This window comes from Terrapene carolina, unplaced genomic scaffold (assembly GCF_002925995.2).
Source record: "Terrapene carolina triunguis isolate 2854851 unplaced genomic scaffold, T_m_triunguis-2.0 Scaffold88, whole genome shotgun sequence".
In the NCBI taxonomy this organism is placed as follows: domain Eukaryota; kingdom Metazoa; phylum Chordata; order Testudines; family Emydidae; genus Terrapene; species Terrapene triunguis.
The window spans coordinates 35,494,960-35,513,178 of NW_020664439.1; the positions used below are offsets into that span (position 1 = coordinate 35,494,960).

The window sequence follows — 18,219 nt, forward strand, 5'->3', positions numbered from 1 at the left end:
CTCCACTTTTACGCTGCGTTTTGTGAGTTTTTAAACTGCCCTGTGTCTGAGCAGCATGGAGAGAGTCACTGTGTGACTGAAGGAATTAGCAGCAGTATTTTGACACAGTCACTCACAAAGGTCTTTAACTCATGGATTAAGGTTCCTCCATCATGAGCCAGTGAGGAAACAACAGGCTCCCACTTCCACCTGTTTATCTGCATTAATCAGTAAGGGCCTGATCTTGCAAAGTGCAGATTTCAGTGGAAGTTGAGGGAGCTCAACACCATGCAGGATTAGGCCTTAGGTGAGGAGGGAGCACTCACCAGGATTGGCTGGCAGTTTCAGACATCCCTCCTGAAAACCCACCTGTCACATCTCATCTAGAAGCAAAACCAGGCATGGGCCAATCTCAGGCTCAGGCCCCATCTATGCCTGGTTTTTCTCCTAGGTGACTATATGCTACAGCAAGGCCTGATGGGAAGGGTGAGACAGGATAAAAGACAAGCCAACCTTCCTGGTGTAAAGCGGGAATGGGACTTGGGTGGCTCCCCCGTAGTTAGGGCCTGGTGGTCCCCGGCTGATAGGAAGGTGAGGAGAGTCAAGGGAAGGACAGCAGTGGGGTAAGGAAGCTCTCCATGGCTGGAGGCCTGGTCAGCGCTGGTGTCATTCCCTGCTGAGAAGAAGCTGGGAAGGGAGTCCAGGAAAGATTCTAAGAAGGTTCAGGGTGAGGTAGGGGAAGTTGGATGGAAGAAGCACTGGGAATTGTGAGCAGGGCAGTTTGGAGCGGACAGGCAGACAGCCGCTGCATGGTACAAGGTCAGAGGGCCTGAGTCTGGAGTAGTGGAGGGCCTGGGCTCCCTTACAGTGCCCTTGGGGTGATGGGAAGCCCCTGAAATGAAGGGAAAGGATTCAGAGAGAAGTCATGGCCTCGTGAGAATGAAGGATGGGTTGGCCCCTGGTACAAGAGGAGAAAGTGATGCCTGTAATCAAGGAACAGGACTTGCAGGTCGCACAGACCCTAGGCAGAGGGCTGCTGCCCAAGGAGGGGGCGGGACTTGTTTTGGGCACCTATTAACTGGTCTTTCTTTTGAAAGACTTGTGCTTTAGCTACGGGGCCAAAAGCCCAAAAACAACCAGAGCAGGGCTCCCTCCAGAGGAGAGAACCAGAACCACAGAAGGAGGGGACCTTGGGCATGGCAGCACACCTGATGTCAGAGAGGTAAGCTGCCGCCTCACTCCAACTCTACTGGGATGCCCGCAAGTAACTACATGGCAAGACTGCTATTGGCAGAGGTGACTGGGTGGTAAATAGTGAACAGAGCATGCCATCCTTGTCTGATTTCCAAGGAGGTTCCAGTTGCCTCTCAGGCCCCCATTAACACACGTAACTACACATTACATGACAAGAGTATTAATCTAATTCTCACCCAGTCCATTTAATGTTCCAACACTGTCAACCATCCAGTGGCTGATGGTATGATTTGCCAGGGAGTCAAACATGCTGCTCAGGGCACTTGCGCCAGCTGCTGTGCCAATCAGGTACTCCAGGATCAGGTTCCAGCCAATGAAGAATGCCACAAACTCTCCAACTGTCACATAGCTGTAGGTGTAGGCAGAGCCTGTGGTTTTCGGGACACGCACTCCGAACTCAGCATAACAAACACCTGTTTAGAAAGCACAAATGGCCATGAGAAAATGCAGAGTGCTGGACAAAAAGGAGAAAGCTAACTATGGGCCTGGCTCTTACATGGGTGTTCAGTGTAGGGGAGGGCAATGAGCTTTCCTCACATTGCATGGCCTGCATAAAGACCCTGGGCGCAGTCACAGTCCCTCTGCTCTGGGGAGTGCAGGGACTACTCCTTCTCTAATCCCCCTAGGTGCAGAAAGGAGTGGGAAGGAGGTTGGGCCACAGCTGCTGGCCTACAGAGCACTACCACACGCTACTAATATAACAGAAATAATCCTCCTAGGCAGCTCAGTCTGGCCTCTGAAAGGGCTAGGTGGAATTTTGTGTGCACATTCTCAGCAGGCTTTAAGGCCAGAAAGGACCATCCAGCCTGACCTGCTCCAAACAAAGGCCAGAGATCTCCACCCAGCTATTCATGATCTCAGGGGCACACGAATGTGGATTTGTGTGGGCAAAGCAGGGGGCTGGCTAGCAGATGAACACCTGCAAATGCAATCTGTGCATACGTATCCCGCATGTGTGTGTGCATGCCAAACGTGGCCTCTCTGAGAGGGTGTGGCAACCCCTGGGAACTCAGAACGGAGTCCATCCATGAGTACTGCTGGTAAACACACAGCATGGAGGGCTAGGGTCTTTGGTTGGCTCCTGAGATAGATAAATATTTCCACGCATGTTATTCAACCAGGCAAAATTAGATTAAAAAAAAGAGAAGAAATCCAGTCTGCTTCTCCCTTTATCTGTGGGCTACGATAGCTCTGAGAGCTGGGTAGTAATTTACTATGCTGTCTATTGCTTGTACTGAGAACGAGTATCTGGGATACAGGTCTGAGGAACCGTCGTCCATACCTACTGTCTGCGAGGAGCTGAAAGAGGATATGGAAAGTCAGACGTTTGCCAAGCCCAGGTCTTGACTGGTGCTGTTAGAGTAATAATAGCCTTAGGCTTTTTAAGTAAGATGCTTCTCATGCAGCTTTGGATATAACAGGGATCAGTCAGTCAAACATTTCTTGCTGTGTCTCAAGAGGACTAATAATTATGTTGTAAGTAAGAGAGACGGTGGGGGGAAGAGGGCAGTGAGAGCGACTGAGCAAGTCATGCTAGAACTGAATGACAGTGTATTCCCGTTATTTATTGAGTCATGACTGAGTGCTAGCCCTGTACAAAACCAGCAGAGGACAGTGTCCCTGCCCAGGAGCTTCCAGTCTAAGGGTCTGATCCTCAGAAGTGCTGAGCACCTCGGGCCTGATGACGTCAATAGGGCTGGGCTCCCTGCTAAGCAGCTGTGACTCCCTTTGTGCTTGTTTATGAGCATCTGTAAAAAACAATGACTGAGAATAAGGAACCATTTTACTCGCTTTCCACGCAGCTCCTGTGGTGATGATGACTCTGGCACTGCAGGGGCAGGCTCTTTAAGAGAGTCCTTGCCCTTACCCCCAACTATCTGTATTCAGCCAGGATGGTGTAACAGAGACAAGGAAAGGCTGTCTCCAAGGGGTGTAAGCATTTTTACTTGAAAATCCATTTTCCATTTTTTTTAAAAAAGGGGGAGGGAAATTCAATGGCAAATTTTCAGCCAGCCCACATAAACAGTTCAAAACACCATCAGCAAACCCACAGACTCCTCCCCAAGCACATGACGCATGCACACATGCTGCCAGACTTTGATCACATGGCATTCTAACAAAGACTGAGACGCTCTGAGGCTTGTGGAGGGTTGTTCTTCAGTTCCTCTAATGGGGGTAAGATATTACTGACATGCTGTACTTTATATGCTGCAGCCCTGCTGTTAATTGTGGGTTATCTCAGATGAACCATGTACCATGCCAACGAAAACAGAGGTTTAAAGACCAGCTGCCTTGTAACCCAGGAATGGGAAGTGCGTATATAAAAAAAAGTGTCTCAATGCATGAACCGTACGACAGTGTAGTAGTTTTGGTGGAGATAGAATTCTCCCTTCTTCCTCATCCAACCCAAAACAATGTGGATTCTACTTTCCCCCCCAAAAAGTCTTATTCCCAGCCTCTATTTCCTAAGTTCTTTTCTGCATATTACTAACCTTAGCAATATACTGCAATGCCTGTGGGCCTTAGATGTGTGCATAAATACTAGTCAAGCTAATCGGTATCCTGTTTGTGCATAGGAGGGCAGAAATGGTTTATTTGTATTTCTTGCAGGCCCTGACCACCACAGTATTGGGGGTGCCCTGTGCACGCTTAAACAGAGACCAAGGCCTTAGACGGATCAATATCCCATGACAATCAGCATCCTCTTCAGAAGGAGGAAGAGGAATGCCATTGCCAGCAGGCTAGGTGAGGGGGGAGGCAGATTCAGAAATTATGAAAAAGCCTGGACAAAGCAGTGCACTTTATGGTTCTGTCTGAAAGTGGCCAGGTTTGGGCTCAGGGCCGTTTCTGAAGGGAGCAAATTCCAGAGAAGAGGGCTTGCTGCTGAGAATGCCCTAGCCCCATCCAGACAAACACAGGTTGAGTGGCGGTCTCTGACATTTAGGGCTTTGTAGATGGTGACCAGAACCTTGAATATCAACGGAGGGGTTTAACTGTCAGCCACCGATGGAACTCTGAGCACAGACACCCCCCTCAAATACATGTACAGGCAGACACAGAGGGTGCACGTGCGTTCTCTATGGCAGCAGATTACTGATGCTATCACTGATTCAGTGCTATTTTCTCTCTGTTACGATGGACAAGATGTTATTAACCCCACTTAGACTAGCAGCACTGGTGCCACTCTTGCTGTCAGAACCTTATTGCTGCAGAACATGCTTCCAACTCTACTGTTTTATTCCAGTGTTTACCGTTTCATAAGCAGTTACACGCCTCTGGCGAAATCCTGGCCAGGCTGTCTGTCACAGGGTACTCTCCGTAGCACCCAGGGCACTGGAGAGGCTGCAATACTGGGAAGATTGCAAGCTTGAGTGAAATTAATTGACCAGTTTTTCTTGGCATTGCTGACACCTGGGTGATAGTTGCTGGGCTAATGGGACAACTAACTCAGTAACTGGGAGAAGATATAACTGGAAGGAACAGGCAGTAAAGGGGGATATTCAGAGGAAAGAAAGTTGTGTGGCAGGTTCCTCTTGCTGTATACCTGTGCTAAATCTTGCTTGGAAACTAAGGATTAAAGGTACCTATGGTAGAAAAGCAACAGAGTGTGCTTGTAACAGGCTAGGCAGTGCTCCTCAATGGGGAGCTGATGAGATAGCACCATACTTTGGGCACCTGCCAGAGACCCCGGCCACTGGAAAGTCAGCATGGGGACAGAGGCTGGGATAGTCAAAGGTGCCTAAGTGAGTTGGGAGCACAAATCTTATTTCAATGGCATGCAGGCTGTCTTGAGACTCCCACCCAGCAGCTTTCTGCTCCACTTCTGAGTTTTCTCCAAGCCTACAGAAAGGCCAGGCCAAAGAGTGCTCTGTAGTGGGAGCCAGAGGAGAGAGGCTGAGATTAGGGGGCATGGTGTATGACCTTGTGTATGTCAAGGACCTGGCAATAACCACTGTGTGCCGCACACCCAGGCAGGCAATTATTCCTATTTGGAGCAAGAATCTGATCAGGCTAGAGCTGTGTGTGAGATGGGTGTACAATAATGCTGCTTTTGCAGGGTGTGTTCTGTTGTGCTTCATGCTAGAATTAAAGATAGTTTGCTAATGGTTCTGAGATTGCTTAAGTATCCCAGGGTGAATTTTGTCAGGCCCTCCTGAGTTGAATACATCTAACTTATCTAAATAACATTCTTTAACCTGTTCTTTCCCTGCTTTAGCTTGTTCCTTCCTCCTCATTAATATTATCATGTTACCTCTCTCTGCTTTTGTTCCCCCCCCCCCAATCTGTTATGTCTATTTTGACTGTCTGCTCTTCTGGGTAGGGATTGTCTGTGTGTTTATACAGTGCCTAATGGAAATGGATCCCAATCTTAGCTGGACCTTCTAATGCTATACTACAACTAATAGTAATAACTAGACCCTTAACAGGGCAGTTGCATGAGTGTTCAAGTCTGACACAACTGTAGTTAAAATCAGTGAACAAAGGTCTCCCAAGTGCACCAAAGCTACACCCACTGGGGGGGGGGGAAATCCCCATTCCCCACAGACCAGAATCTGGCGGATTGTCTGAAGGACTGACCTGTGTAGTCCTTAGAATGGCTAAGGTGGCTGGATGCTGATTGGTGGGAACTCTCTTCAGCATCTTCCCAAAGTGTCTCGACACCATTTATTATTTTATTTATACTACTGTTCTGCCCTCTGTTCAATGGGAGTGGCATGGTTGTATCAAGGGCCAGGGTCAGACTCCAGTGCAGTGGGGACCTTTTCCAGTGATCAGATGGGATTTTCCTGCAATTTACAACTCCCCTCCCCCCCCCCAAAGTAATTTGTACCAACTTAACATTTGAGCTATGACTTTATTTCTATTTAGCATGAACTTTCCTACATAGACCCCGCCAGGTGTGCTGCTGCTTCTTCCAGCAGTGATTCATTTGAAAGAAATCTCTTGGAAGGAATATTTGATCACTTTCATTCATCACCTCTGTGAATGGAAACAGGGCTACCTCCATACAGAGTCATAGCATTTAAAGCCAGAAAGGCACAGGTGCTGGAACTGGGGGTGCTGCTGCACCCCATGGTTTGAAGTGGTTTCCATCATATTCAAGATTTACAGTTTGGTTCAATGGCTTTCAGCACTCCCACTATACAAACTGTTCCAGCACCACAGCAGAAAGGACAACTAGATCTAGTTGGACCTCCTGTATATCTCAGGTCATTAAATACTACCCCTGCATGCAGCCTCTCAACCAGAATTTTAGAGCAAAATATTGCAGCTCTCAGGAGATTAAACTAGTGTGTGCCACAGGCAGAGAACAGGAGGGACGAAGGTGCATCACTGCCTGAGGTCTCCACAATGCCAGGGAGCTGAATAATTTTTGGCTAAGGCCAGTTGCATAAAGGGGCATGTGGAACTGTTGGCAAATCAAGTGCAAGTAGTCTGCTTTTAATAAGGGATGAATTTCCAAGTCCACCCCCTAGAACAGCTCGCCACATTCTGCATATCCAATGATAGCCTAATCTTGCAAGCCCTCAGGTCACACATTTCTCGTTGACTAGAATTGGAGTTCTGAGGGCTTATAGGATCAGGCCCCAAATGCCCATCCAAACTACACAATCATTTTAGGGCTTTCCCTTGTCTCTTTAATGTCACACCTGTCATGTGATACTGTGGGCTCTGGAAGGTTCCATAAGAGTGGTAGGGCCTGGGGGCTTTTTGTCTGACCTGGTGCTGAGACAGCTGGAATGCCTTTGTTGGCATGGGAGAACCACTGCTAAAACGAGAGGTTAACACCTTTCACAGGAAGGTCCATAGTCCAAAAGTTGGTACAGATGGGAACACTGTCTTCCCTGAGGGCAGCTTGGCTTCACTCCCACTACGCGCATTAGGAGCCAGTGGCCATTGTGAAAGAGGGCAGTTATGTTTTCCACAGAAGAACATTATCTGTTAACAGAGGCTGAAGAACAATAAGCTTTCAGTTATGAAAAATAACCGTGACAAATGGCCATTAATCACAAAAAGCGCAAAAAAAGTCTTCAAATGTAGTCCGCGTGGGAGACTTCAGTGAGCTTTCACATACTCTTCAAGCTTCCCATATTATTGTTACATTAAGATCATTGGGGACCAAATAAGAGAGGCCTGATCTAGGGTGCTAAACTTTGTAAAGAACTCCTTTAAAATGTGTAACTCTAATTAACAGATTTACTTGTAAATTCTTAGAACGTTCATTCTGTACTCAGCGTAAGTGTTGTAATTTTGGGAGGGATATGCTGTATTCTTCATATTTAACAAACCGAGTTGCTGCTTTAAATGTAAAATTCATCCCCTCCCCTTAACTGTGTAATTGCCATCTGTGCTTCCATAATAACCATAGTACCATGTTTTCCTTGAGGGGTTTAACAAGTAAAACATGACTTATAGCCATTATTGAGCGTTGTGTAGGAAAATGTATTTCGTGTTTTACCAGAAATTACTTTTCTTTGCAAATTCAGAACAGTGTTTTGTTTTTAATCAGTTTGGTATCTGAAGGAAAGTGAATTTGTAATTTTATAAAGCCAATGCTCTCTAATAAGTGCAGCTTTTAAACATTCAGTGTAAACGGAAAACTGTTGAATCTTTACGTTAAATGCAATGGCACTTGTGTTCTTGTTTATTGGAGTTTTTGTATGTTTCACACACTTTTTAACGTGCAGAGATAATAGTGCTTTTGAAAATGACACTTGAGTTTTTCTGACATGCAGTCCAAGCTGCAAGAGCAACGAGAAACCCTAATCATCCATCCACATATAAAAAGTCATTATTCAAAGCTGATTAAAAATGCATGCAATCGGCAAACATAAGACATTAAGAGATTACTACATGCCTGAAAGGTTTATGAAACAGATGACTTAATGGGGGCAGGTATTCTGTTTCACACACTGATGGCTTTAAAAATCATCATCCTTCTTTGAGGATAGCCAATGAAAAGACAAAGTTCAAAGAAGATTGTGCCAGTATGAGTATGTATCAACAAGAGTGATGACTTATTAATATGACTAGATGATCTGAGGTTTTAATTATTCCACTAGAGTTGCCATATGGAATGATAATATATTCTTCTATGCATTGGTTGTATGCATCATAGATATACTGCCATTCATAAATACAGCCCCCCCCTCACACACACAATCATTGATTTCAGTGGGAGCAGGACTGGGCCTATGTTTATAGTATATGATCTAGCAGATAAGGTAGTGGAGTGGGATACAAGACTTGGCTTCGCCCTTGGCTTTCTGGGTGATCTTAGGAAATTCCTTCACCGCTCTGTGATTCAGTTTCTCTGTACATAAAATAAGGCAAATGATATATTTACTGCCTTTATATAGTGCTCTGAAATCAGTGGAGGAAAGGAACTAACTTTCTATTATGATTTTGTGCCTCTACCTTCTACTGGATAGAATTGGAACGGATCAAGCAGGCATCAAAAGCCCGAGGCTGCTCTTTGGCTTGAGAGGTAGAATCCTGTGCATTTGGAGCAGGATGGTCTGAGCTCTAACTCTGGTGTGCAGCAGACTGGAAATGTCAAAGTCCTGAGTGGGTACAGAATGTCAGCTCTTCAAAGCTCACCTAGGAGGTAGATGAGGCAGCATCAGAGTGATCTGTTGGCTATTGCCAACCACAAGAGATCAAAAATCACAAGTCAGCCCCCCTAAAATCATGATTTTAGCCCAAAGAATCAAGACTTTTTTTTAAAGATCATACTTTTCTTTTGGTGGGGTGTTTTTTTGGAAACCTCCTCCCCGGCCCCGCCATCCCCAGCATCTGTGTGACAATTAGTATTACCCATTCTCCCAAATCTGTGGGGTAAGGTGCCTTTGGCCCCTGATGCAGAAGCTCTCATCTTCACATCTGTCCATCCACCTGCCCAGGAATTAATCCTGTCCCCTGCAACCCTCACCAGTTCAGCCCCCACCTCTGCTCTTCCTGGGGTTCTTCATACCCTCTCTGAGGCTGGGGGAGGGGTTGCAGCATGGTCCCCTCTCCCTTTGTAGGCTGGGGGTGGCAGTTCCAGGGGCACTTCATCCCCCTCTGCCCCCATCCAAGGCAGATGTGGGAGGGGGGAGGAGCAGCAGAGCTGCCCTGTCGCTGTTGCTCACGGGAGGGGAAGGAGGGGCAGAGCTGCGCTGGGCTCTTTGCTTCCTCCCCCTGTGAGAATGGTGACTGAAGGGGAGATGAGTGCTGGCTTCCAGCAGGGCTCAACTTTGCGATGGGCATGGAGCATCTCGCGTCATCGCCAGATGAGCTCCAGCACCCTCTGAAACCCTGTTACTCATGGAAAACATCACAACAGTTGGCAATACTGTGTGTCACCTGATGCACAGATAGGTGTCAGCAGCAAAGTGGCTAATATGTTTGACCATATCTGAAATATATGAAAAATGATGGGGAACACAATATGTAAATGACTCCAAACACACTGTTCTTGCAACTAGAATGTAGGGTGTGAGCACTGGCTGTTCCAGAGGAAGTGGAACTAGTGCACAGGGGAACCTTTGTAGTGGTGGCTGGAGTGAGGGGACCCCATGAAAGCTGCTGTGCTCTAGAAGAGGCTGGCTGCAATGACTGTTTAAGGAGTGGCCTGACTGGGGACCAGCTAATAAAATGGTTTCTAATAAGCTTCTCAAGAGAAGTGCTGTGCAAAAGTCCTTAACACCCACATCAGTTTAGTTTTCATTAGGAAAGAGCAACTGTGAAAACCATGCTCCTCTACAGATTCTCCTGCCCCCTTCCAATGATGCCCAGGGGAGATGAGGTCACAGTAGGCTTCCCTGCTGGCTCCCTCAGCAGATGGAGTGGGTCGGTTGGCCACCTCCAGAAGATCTTGGCAGGAAAGGATTCAAGCCATAGGCAACCCAGAAGACAGCAACAGGTAAGTGAAAGGCTCTGAGGCTTGACAAGAAGATCAGGAGGTGAGGGGAAGAAAAGGATGAGGAAGCCAAATCAGGGAATGTCACCAGGTTTGTTAGGAATTATTGGGGTTCTCATCCCTCTAAATCTCCCTCCCCTCTAAATCTCCCAGTGACCGTAAAGAGCTGAGAAGTTAAGTGACCCAAACATGCTACTTCAGCTTTGCAAAATCTATGCAAGCAGAAGTGTTTTACATAGCTGTGTCTGCCAGTTAAACACCGTGCAGTGGTGTTCTTCCCCCAATGTAAATCAAGAGTAACACTTCTGAAGCTAGTTGAATTACACTGGTGCAAAAATGGTGTATGAGGAGATTGGTTCCTCAACTTTCCCTAGTGTTGTTCTCTCATTTTGCGTGAGGTCATGAATGTTGTGTTAGAAGCATTCGATCAGGACAACTTAAGCCTAACACTTCAGTTTTGTAAAATCAGGGTCTTGTAATCATTAAAATATTTGTAGAAATTACGTTGGGTGTTTTTTTTTTATTATACTTAACCTAGACATTGCAACATCTTTCTAATGCAGGAGACCCAGAAAGTGCAACTAACTAGAAACAAAAATCCTTTTAGATCGTGTTTTCCATAAATATAGTCAAAAAGAGAGGATCACTTATGCCCCAGTCCTCCAGACAGTTGGCATATGGTTAACTTTACTTGCGTGAATAGTCCCATTGAATTCAATAGGACTCTTAAAACTGATTCCCAAGTGTAAGTGTTTGCAGGATTCGGACCTTGTTGTTTGGCTTTTGTTTTGATTTACAAAAATTACTCGGTTACTAAAATAAAAAAACTGCCCTTTGCAAAACACCTCCCTGAAAGCAACCTACTATCTCCATTAAATGCTGTTTACCTTCTCATTGCTAAACAAGTTTCTGAGGGGTTCCCAGTACTTGTGGATTATAGACTTTCCACAGAATCCAATTATTTTGCCCCACGCCATTCTGTGTACATGGCAGGAATACAGTTCTTCATTTAGTGATGTAGGAAACATGCAGACAAAGTCGTGCTCCAAATTTGTAAATGGAGTGTTTGCAAACAGAAGACATGGTACATCTCCCTGCAATGTTCCTTTGAATTCTGAATTCGATTTTTTTCCAATGGGGGGTGATTGCTGGCTTTCTACAGAAAACATACCCACAAAACAGCTGGTTGGGAGAACAATCTTTTTCACAGGCCATTTTTCTTCCATCCATTATTTCCCTTCTCTCCCCCCGCCCCTTGAATCTCAGCTGCAGCTTGTAATTAGTATAACAATCATTACACTGGTATAATTATATTGTTACTGATATTATTCAGGAGCAAAAAACCCAAACCACTCAGCTGTGTTTTCAGCAGACAGGCTGTTTAAATAGTTGGGAACTATTTTATAGCTTTATTTTAAATCTCCATTCTTTGACTTCTTGTTTGGGCTAAACCTTACATAAGGCAGCCAGGAGCTTCACATCGAGCATCAGAAGTATCCTGCCTTGCAGTAAACAGTGGCTCAGGGTGGATCTGAGCGTCTTGAGTAACAGGTGGCATCCTGCTTTGAGAGGTTGGGGCAGGGTGCATCTGGCACAGGTGACTTCCCGCTTTGCAGCACAGAATGGCTCAGGATGGGTTGTCTCAGCACTCTGCTAAGGTGCTTTCCTGCTTCTCTGATTCAGAGCAGTTTGACACACAGCTTCTGTTGCTAGCTATTCCATGTGACTGCTGGAAACAGGTGTTTAGCTGGCTTGTGGGCTAGATGATGCCCATGGATCCTGCTGCCTTTGGAATATGTTGTCCTCCTTCCTTGCTTTCATATGGGGGATGGCCTGAGACCATTCGAGTTAAACATTTAGATCTAAGCACGCTGAAGAAGTCACCAAATAGCTTTGCTTGAAATAGAGCCTAGCATCCTCAACCTGGAGAATGTCAGGGGATTTATTGTACAGCTTCCTGGGTGGTTGGCAGGGCCGGCGCCAGGGTTCTTGCCGCCCCAAGCGGCGCAAAAAAAAAAAAGCCGCGATCATGATCTGCGGCGGCAATTCGGCGGGAGGTCCTTCGCTCCGAGCAGGAGTGAGAGACTGTCCGCCGAATTGCCACAGAACAGCTGGACGTTGCCGCCCCTCTCCGGAGCGGCCGCCCCAAGCACCTGCTTGGCAAGCTGGTGCCTGGAGCCGGCCCTGGTGGTTGGGATATATTGTTTACAAGATATAAGTGAGGACATAGGGATGAGCCACTCATCAGCTATCCCACCTCTCTGCATGACAAAAGATGCATCGTAACTGAGACTAGCCTGAGTTTAACTGGTATGGATGCTGAGGGCTGAATGCTCAAAAGGAATTAGGCTCCTAATTTCTATTTAAAGTTAGAAACTTAATTCCTTTTGAGTTTTTTAGCTTGCTTATTAGCAGGTGGTGGCCTCTGTTGGTGCTAGTTAAGGGGTGTGTGTGTGTGTGTGTATGTATGTATGTATGTATGTATATATATATATATATATATATACACACTTTCTAGGTGATGTCCATACTAGGGGATTTTATTTACCCACAAATCCCATGGAAGCTATTACTGCTTCAGCTGATCCCATGTTAACATTGGTGGGAGCCCTAGGAGTAGAAGAGGCTCCTGGCTTCCATGAGACCGTGGCAAAAATACCTAAGCTCTGTATATACCAGTACTTATCTGGTTGCTACCGTCAGTGTAACTGCACCATTGCTGATGGTGGCTGTGATGCGAGTACTAATTTTTCTAGTGTACAGAAAACCTAAGATAAACAAACGCATTAGCTCGGAGGCAGGGCGCTGACTACTTTGATAGGAAGAAAGCGATGTTTTGGACAGTGTTGGGCATGTGAACGCTTTTAGAACTTCTGCTTTTGCTCACCTGACCCTTACTCACCTTGACAAATGGGAATACCAGCCACAGACACTCATGGTTCAGTATGAATTTCTTACCAGCAGTGATGGAGGAAGCACTAAATCATTTATGCTACAATATTTGTGGCGTAATTGGTATGTCTTTTCATCAAGCAAGTGCAATCCTGGTGCATATGGCTGGCTAGACACTTAATTCCTGCCGTAAGGATCCACTCGAGCGATTCCTAGCTTACTCCTATCCAAATGGTCACTGCACTCGGATTCCCAAGAGGGAACTCTATAAATAAGACATGCATAGAAGAGAGATCTCTGTCCTGCAAAGACAGGACAAGTGTTGCTAGGCATATTAACACCAATGCAGGTCAGTCGGATAACTGGCTCTAACAGGCTGTATCATGCTTTACCTGCAGGTAAAGTGGCACTCGGAAGTATGGAACTCTTCCTTACTTCTGAACACAGCAGAGTACCCAGCTGTGTGTTGAGGCAACACCGGCTGTTAGAAGTCTTTGCATTATGCAGCTTTATGATGGGTTTGCTTTTATGGGGGTACAGGGTAGGAACCTGCATAGTGGGGGAGGACTTTAATATGACACAGTGACTGCAGATGCAATAAAATCTCACTCAGCTTTTTAAAAACTAAGGCCTTGAAGAGAATAATTGATGCTATTTTTTTAAGTGCAATTGAACTTTGAGCTAAATTCTACTCTCCCTTATATTCTTGACTCAAGTCACACTGGCATAAGTCCTGTGAACAGAGAAGTTTCACCCTATATAGTAAGGTGTTCCTAGAACCACCAGAGAGGAATAGCAGACTTGGGTTCTGGCTTCTTAGCATCATTAGAACCAAATTCTGCTCTGTTCCCCTGGTTTAAATCCACAGTAACACAGGTGATGTTGATACATTTACTTCTAATGTACTTACCAGTCAGTGGTGGGGGGGGGGTGTCTTCTTTTGTATAAGCAAAAGGCTGAACCAATTGCCATAGCAGGCTTTGCAAACTAAGGGCTTGTCTAAACTAGAGATTGTTGCACAAGTGCAGCCGCACTAATATAGATGCCTAGTGTAGGTGCACTGCATTGGTGAAAAATAGGCCTTGCATGGGTGTGACTTATTGTAGTAAGGGCGAACCTGCACCTGTTGTCACAGGACTGGGTTATAACTTGGGTTCCTGTTGGTTATAGGAAGCCATTTAGCATCTCTTGGAAACAAATACACTCAAAACCCAGCAGGGAGCAGCCTGCTGACTAGAGGATGAAGTACTGTTCATTGCTGAGCCAGCTGATCCACTTCACTAGCACACACCATGTTTGTGAAGTGCCTTGAGGTCCCTGGATGATACTGCTACATAAGGGCAAAATACTACTATAATTTCTCTGTCCCCCCATGAACTTTAGGAGTTCTGCTAGATGGGACTGGGTTCAAAACCAAATCAGCCCTCTTTATCTAGAGAGACCTCAACCAAATCCCTTGTATCTGAGGTGACCAGCCTCAGCCTCTGGAAAAGTTCAGATTCTACTATTTGCCCATTCTGAAGCTGAACCAATGATTTTGTAACAAGTGGAACTACACTCATTATGGAAGACTTCAGGGACTTTAGAAGGGAGCTTAAGAAGAAGAGAGCCCATGAGAGCTTTTCACAGATCCTTCCAGTCCCATGAGCAAGAGAGAGGAAAGCAGAAAACACTGGAGATGAACCATTGGCTGTATGACTGGTGTAAAGCTGAAGGTTTTGGTTTTGTGGAGCATTAGGCCCCTTTCCAATGGGAGAGAAGGCTTTTTTTTTTTTTTTTTTTTTTTTTAACCTGCACCTCGCAGGTAGGCGTTGGGTAATCTTCTCAGATGGAGAGTAGCAGAGGTCAGACAGAAGGGTATTAAACTAACAATACAAGGGGAGGGTGCTAAGAAGACGCATGCAGTTCAAACTCAGCGTGTTACAGGCAAATTGAATCAATGTGACGGAGTGTGAAAAGAAGTTTCAGTTGCTTATTTACCACTACTAGGAGACAAGAAGAGTGGACGGTCTCATTGATGAGAAGAAATCTGAGAAGATTGGCATTACTGAAACCTGGTAGGACAATTTGCATGATTGAAATGTTAAAATCATTGGTTATAACCAGGGCCGGGCTCCAGCTTTTTTGCCACCCCAAGCAGCGGGAAAAAAAACAAAACAAAGCCGCGATTGGCAGCACTTCGGCGGCAGGGTCCGAGAGGGACTGAGGGACCTGCTGCCGAAGACCCGGACGTGCCGCCCCTTTATATTGGCTGCCCCAAGCACCTGCTTCCTGCGCTGGTGCCTGGAGCCAGCTCTGGTTATAACCAGTCCAGGAAGGATAGAGTGCATACAGAGGGGGGTGTGTGTGTGTGGACACTCTGCATTAGAGTACCTCTTCTAGTGTTTCTGATAATGCAAAAGTGCAGGATCTTGAATGCATATGGATCAATGTACTGACTAACAAAGCCCAGGAGGAGTACCGATGGCATTCTGCTACAGATCACCTAATCAAGGATGAATTGTTACTTAAACACGTGTCCGTAAGGTGTGGAAAGAAACTGTTATGGGGGGCTTCTGTTTAGGAGACCTATGCTGGTGGCCTCATGCAGCCCATAGTAAAATATCCGAGTTTCTACAAAGTATAGATCATTTTCTAGCACAAAAGGTTGTACATCCAACATGAGGTAGCTATTTTAGAGCTTATGATGGATAAAGATGAATTAATCACTGGACTGGAAGTTGGTGGCTGCTTAGGGACCAGTGATCATGACCTCCTGACATTCAATAAGGGCAAAGAGGTCAGTTCCAACAGTAATATATTTGGTGCATCAAAAAGGGCTAACTTCTCCAAGCAGAGGAAAAATTTCAACTGAAAACATGAACAAAAATTGGCAGCTCTTTAAAAAGAGTTGTAGATAGTCAAAAAGCCACAATTCCAAAATCACAAAGGACAACTTTGGCTTAAAGCCCATCTTGATTCAGTAGAGAAGTGAAGGCAGCAATTAGAAAAAAGTAATATATAACAAAGGGGGAAATAGATAGCAGTTAACTTTCTGTGCTTAACTTGAAATTTATAAGGGAAGCTAAAGACATCAGGGGGAAAAAAATCTATGGTTAGCATGGCTAAGGACAAGAAGAAAGCTTAAGTATATTAGGAACAAAAGAAATCCTAGCAATGGTATAGGCCTTATTAGATTGAAATGACAAAATTGTTAATGATGCAGAAAAGACAGTGTTTAATGTTTCTGTTCTGCATTTGGAAAGAAGCAGGAAGGATGTATTTGTATCATATGAGGAAATGCTATTTCACTAGGAGGGTGGTGAAGCACTGGACTGCGTTACCTAGGGAGGTGGTGGGATCTCCATCCTTAGAGGCTTTTAAGGCCCGGCTTGACACCGCCTTGGCTGTAATGATTTAGTTGGTGTTGGTCCTGCTTTCAGGAGGGGATTGGACTAGATGACCTCCTGAGGTCTCTTCCAACCCTAATATTCTATGATGAAGTGCATGCGGGTCAACTGGTAACTGAGGCGGATCTACATTAAACCTTTTAAAATCAACATGTCCAGATAACTTGTGCCAAAGAGTCCCAAAAGAGTTAGCTGAGAGAGTTCTCTGACCTACTGATAATTTTGAATAAATCTTGGAATATTGGGAAAGTTCCAGAAGACTGGAGGAGTGGTAATATTCAAAAAGGGCAAGCAAGATCACCCAGGTAACTATAGCCCATTTAACCTGACATCAATTCTGGATAAAATAATGGAAAAACTGATATGGGATTCCGTTAATAAAGAATTAAAGGATAGGAATATAAATAGTTAACTGAAAACTAAACACAAATGTCTGAGTGCAGTACCGTATATGTTTAGAGCACTGCTAAATGTTAAGTGAAAACTCAACCAAGATAACCAGCTACATGTACAGCCCTTTCTGGCTCCTTCGCCCTGATGCAGTTTGACTTTCCAAGACTGTGTTGCTGTTATAAATAACAGAACTGTCAACAATCAAACAAGGAAATGGCTAAAGAGTCTATCAAAATATATTCATATTCTTAGGAAAATGTTTTCCCAGAGCTACAAAAGCAAGAAGAACAGTAAATATGTCAGACTACATGTAAATAATATTAAGGTTAAGACATAATTCCACAGAAAGTTGCAAGACACAGCACTTCTACCTAGGGGAGAAAACCCACTTTGAAGCAAGCATGCTTTCGCTCTCCAAACAGACTTATTTCAAGCTCTCCAGGCTTTTAAGTTTACTGTGGCTGAGGCCGCATGATTGAAAAAGTCTGAAGAAGAAAATATGGACATCAGGAAATAATAAAAATACCAAATGCTAGCTGCTATCTCTAAGAAAAATAGGCAGTTAAGCTTGTTGTTTCATTGCGGTGGTGGGGAATCTGAGTCTCTTTTTTGGTCTCAGATAAACATTCAGATCTTCCAAGCAAAAAGCCTGCATTTAATCATGTCTAGTTTATTTGTTCTAGGATCCCACTTTTTTTGTTTTGTTTTTTGGTCCCAGCGTTTTGTTTTTAAGGGAAGGGGAAATGGTAACTTCCAGAAAATACTGCACTTGAATGGAAAGTTCTTTTATTCACGTTTAGTCTCTTGTAACTTTCTATCATCTCCTTGTCTGTCGACAGAAACAAAATCTGCATTGATGCTATATGTGAAATGAGATGGCTGACTTCAGTGTGGTTCCTAGTGGGACAGAGTCTCCCACATTAAATATCTCCACTGCAAATGGCCTTAAGGCTAGACTTTCAAAAGAGCTCAGCCTGGTGGTGCTGAGCTCTCGAAAATCTAGCTTCAACTATGGCTATAAGGCATTTGAAAATCTGTTCCCCACAGGGCCTGCTTGTTAGCAGTCTCAGTATTGAGGCCAAGAAATGGATGAAGTATGAAAACTGAAGAAAGGGGGCACTTACAGTGGTAGTGCTGATTAGGACCGATGGGGGAGATATTGCAGGAAGTACCCATGTGGCTGTCCTTCAGTTCAGGACTGCCAAGCCAACACTCTTCACGAGCACTAAATCCACACACACAATTTAATACTGAAAAACATTGTTACATTTCCATGACTGGTAAAAGTTCGATTTTATGGTTCTTATTTTAGGGGTGTGTGTGTGTACACGTGCATCCACACCACCAGGGCCGGCTCTGGCTTTTTTGCCGCCCCAGGCGAAAAAGCCTCCGGCTGCGCCCCCCCCCCCC

The 18,219-nt window shown here is 45.1% G+C and overlaps 1 protein-coding gene across 1 annotated transcript in view; it reads right to left on the bottom strand.

The window, feature by feature from the left end:
- The window catches only part of SLC7A14 (solute carrier family 7 member 14), a 40,732-nt gene that overhangs the window by 18,966 nt on the left and 3,547 nt on the right, over positions 1-18,219 (bottom strand). The window contains exon 2 of the mRNA XM_024221153.1: positions 1,410-1,646. Coding sequence (XP_024076921.1) covers positions 1,410-1,646 — 237 coding nt within the window. The remainder of the gene's footprint in view (positions 1-1,409; positions 1,647-18,219) is intronic.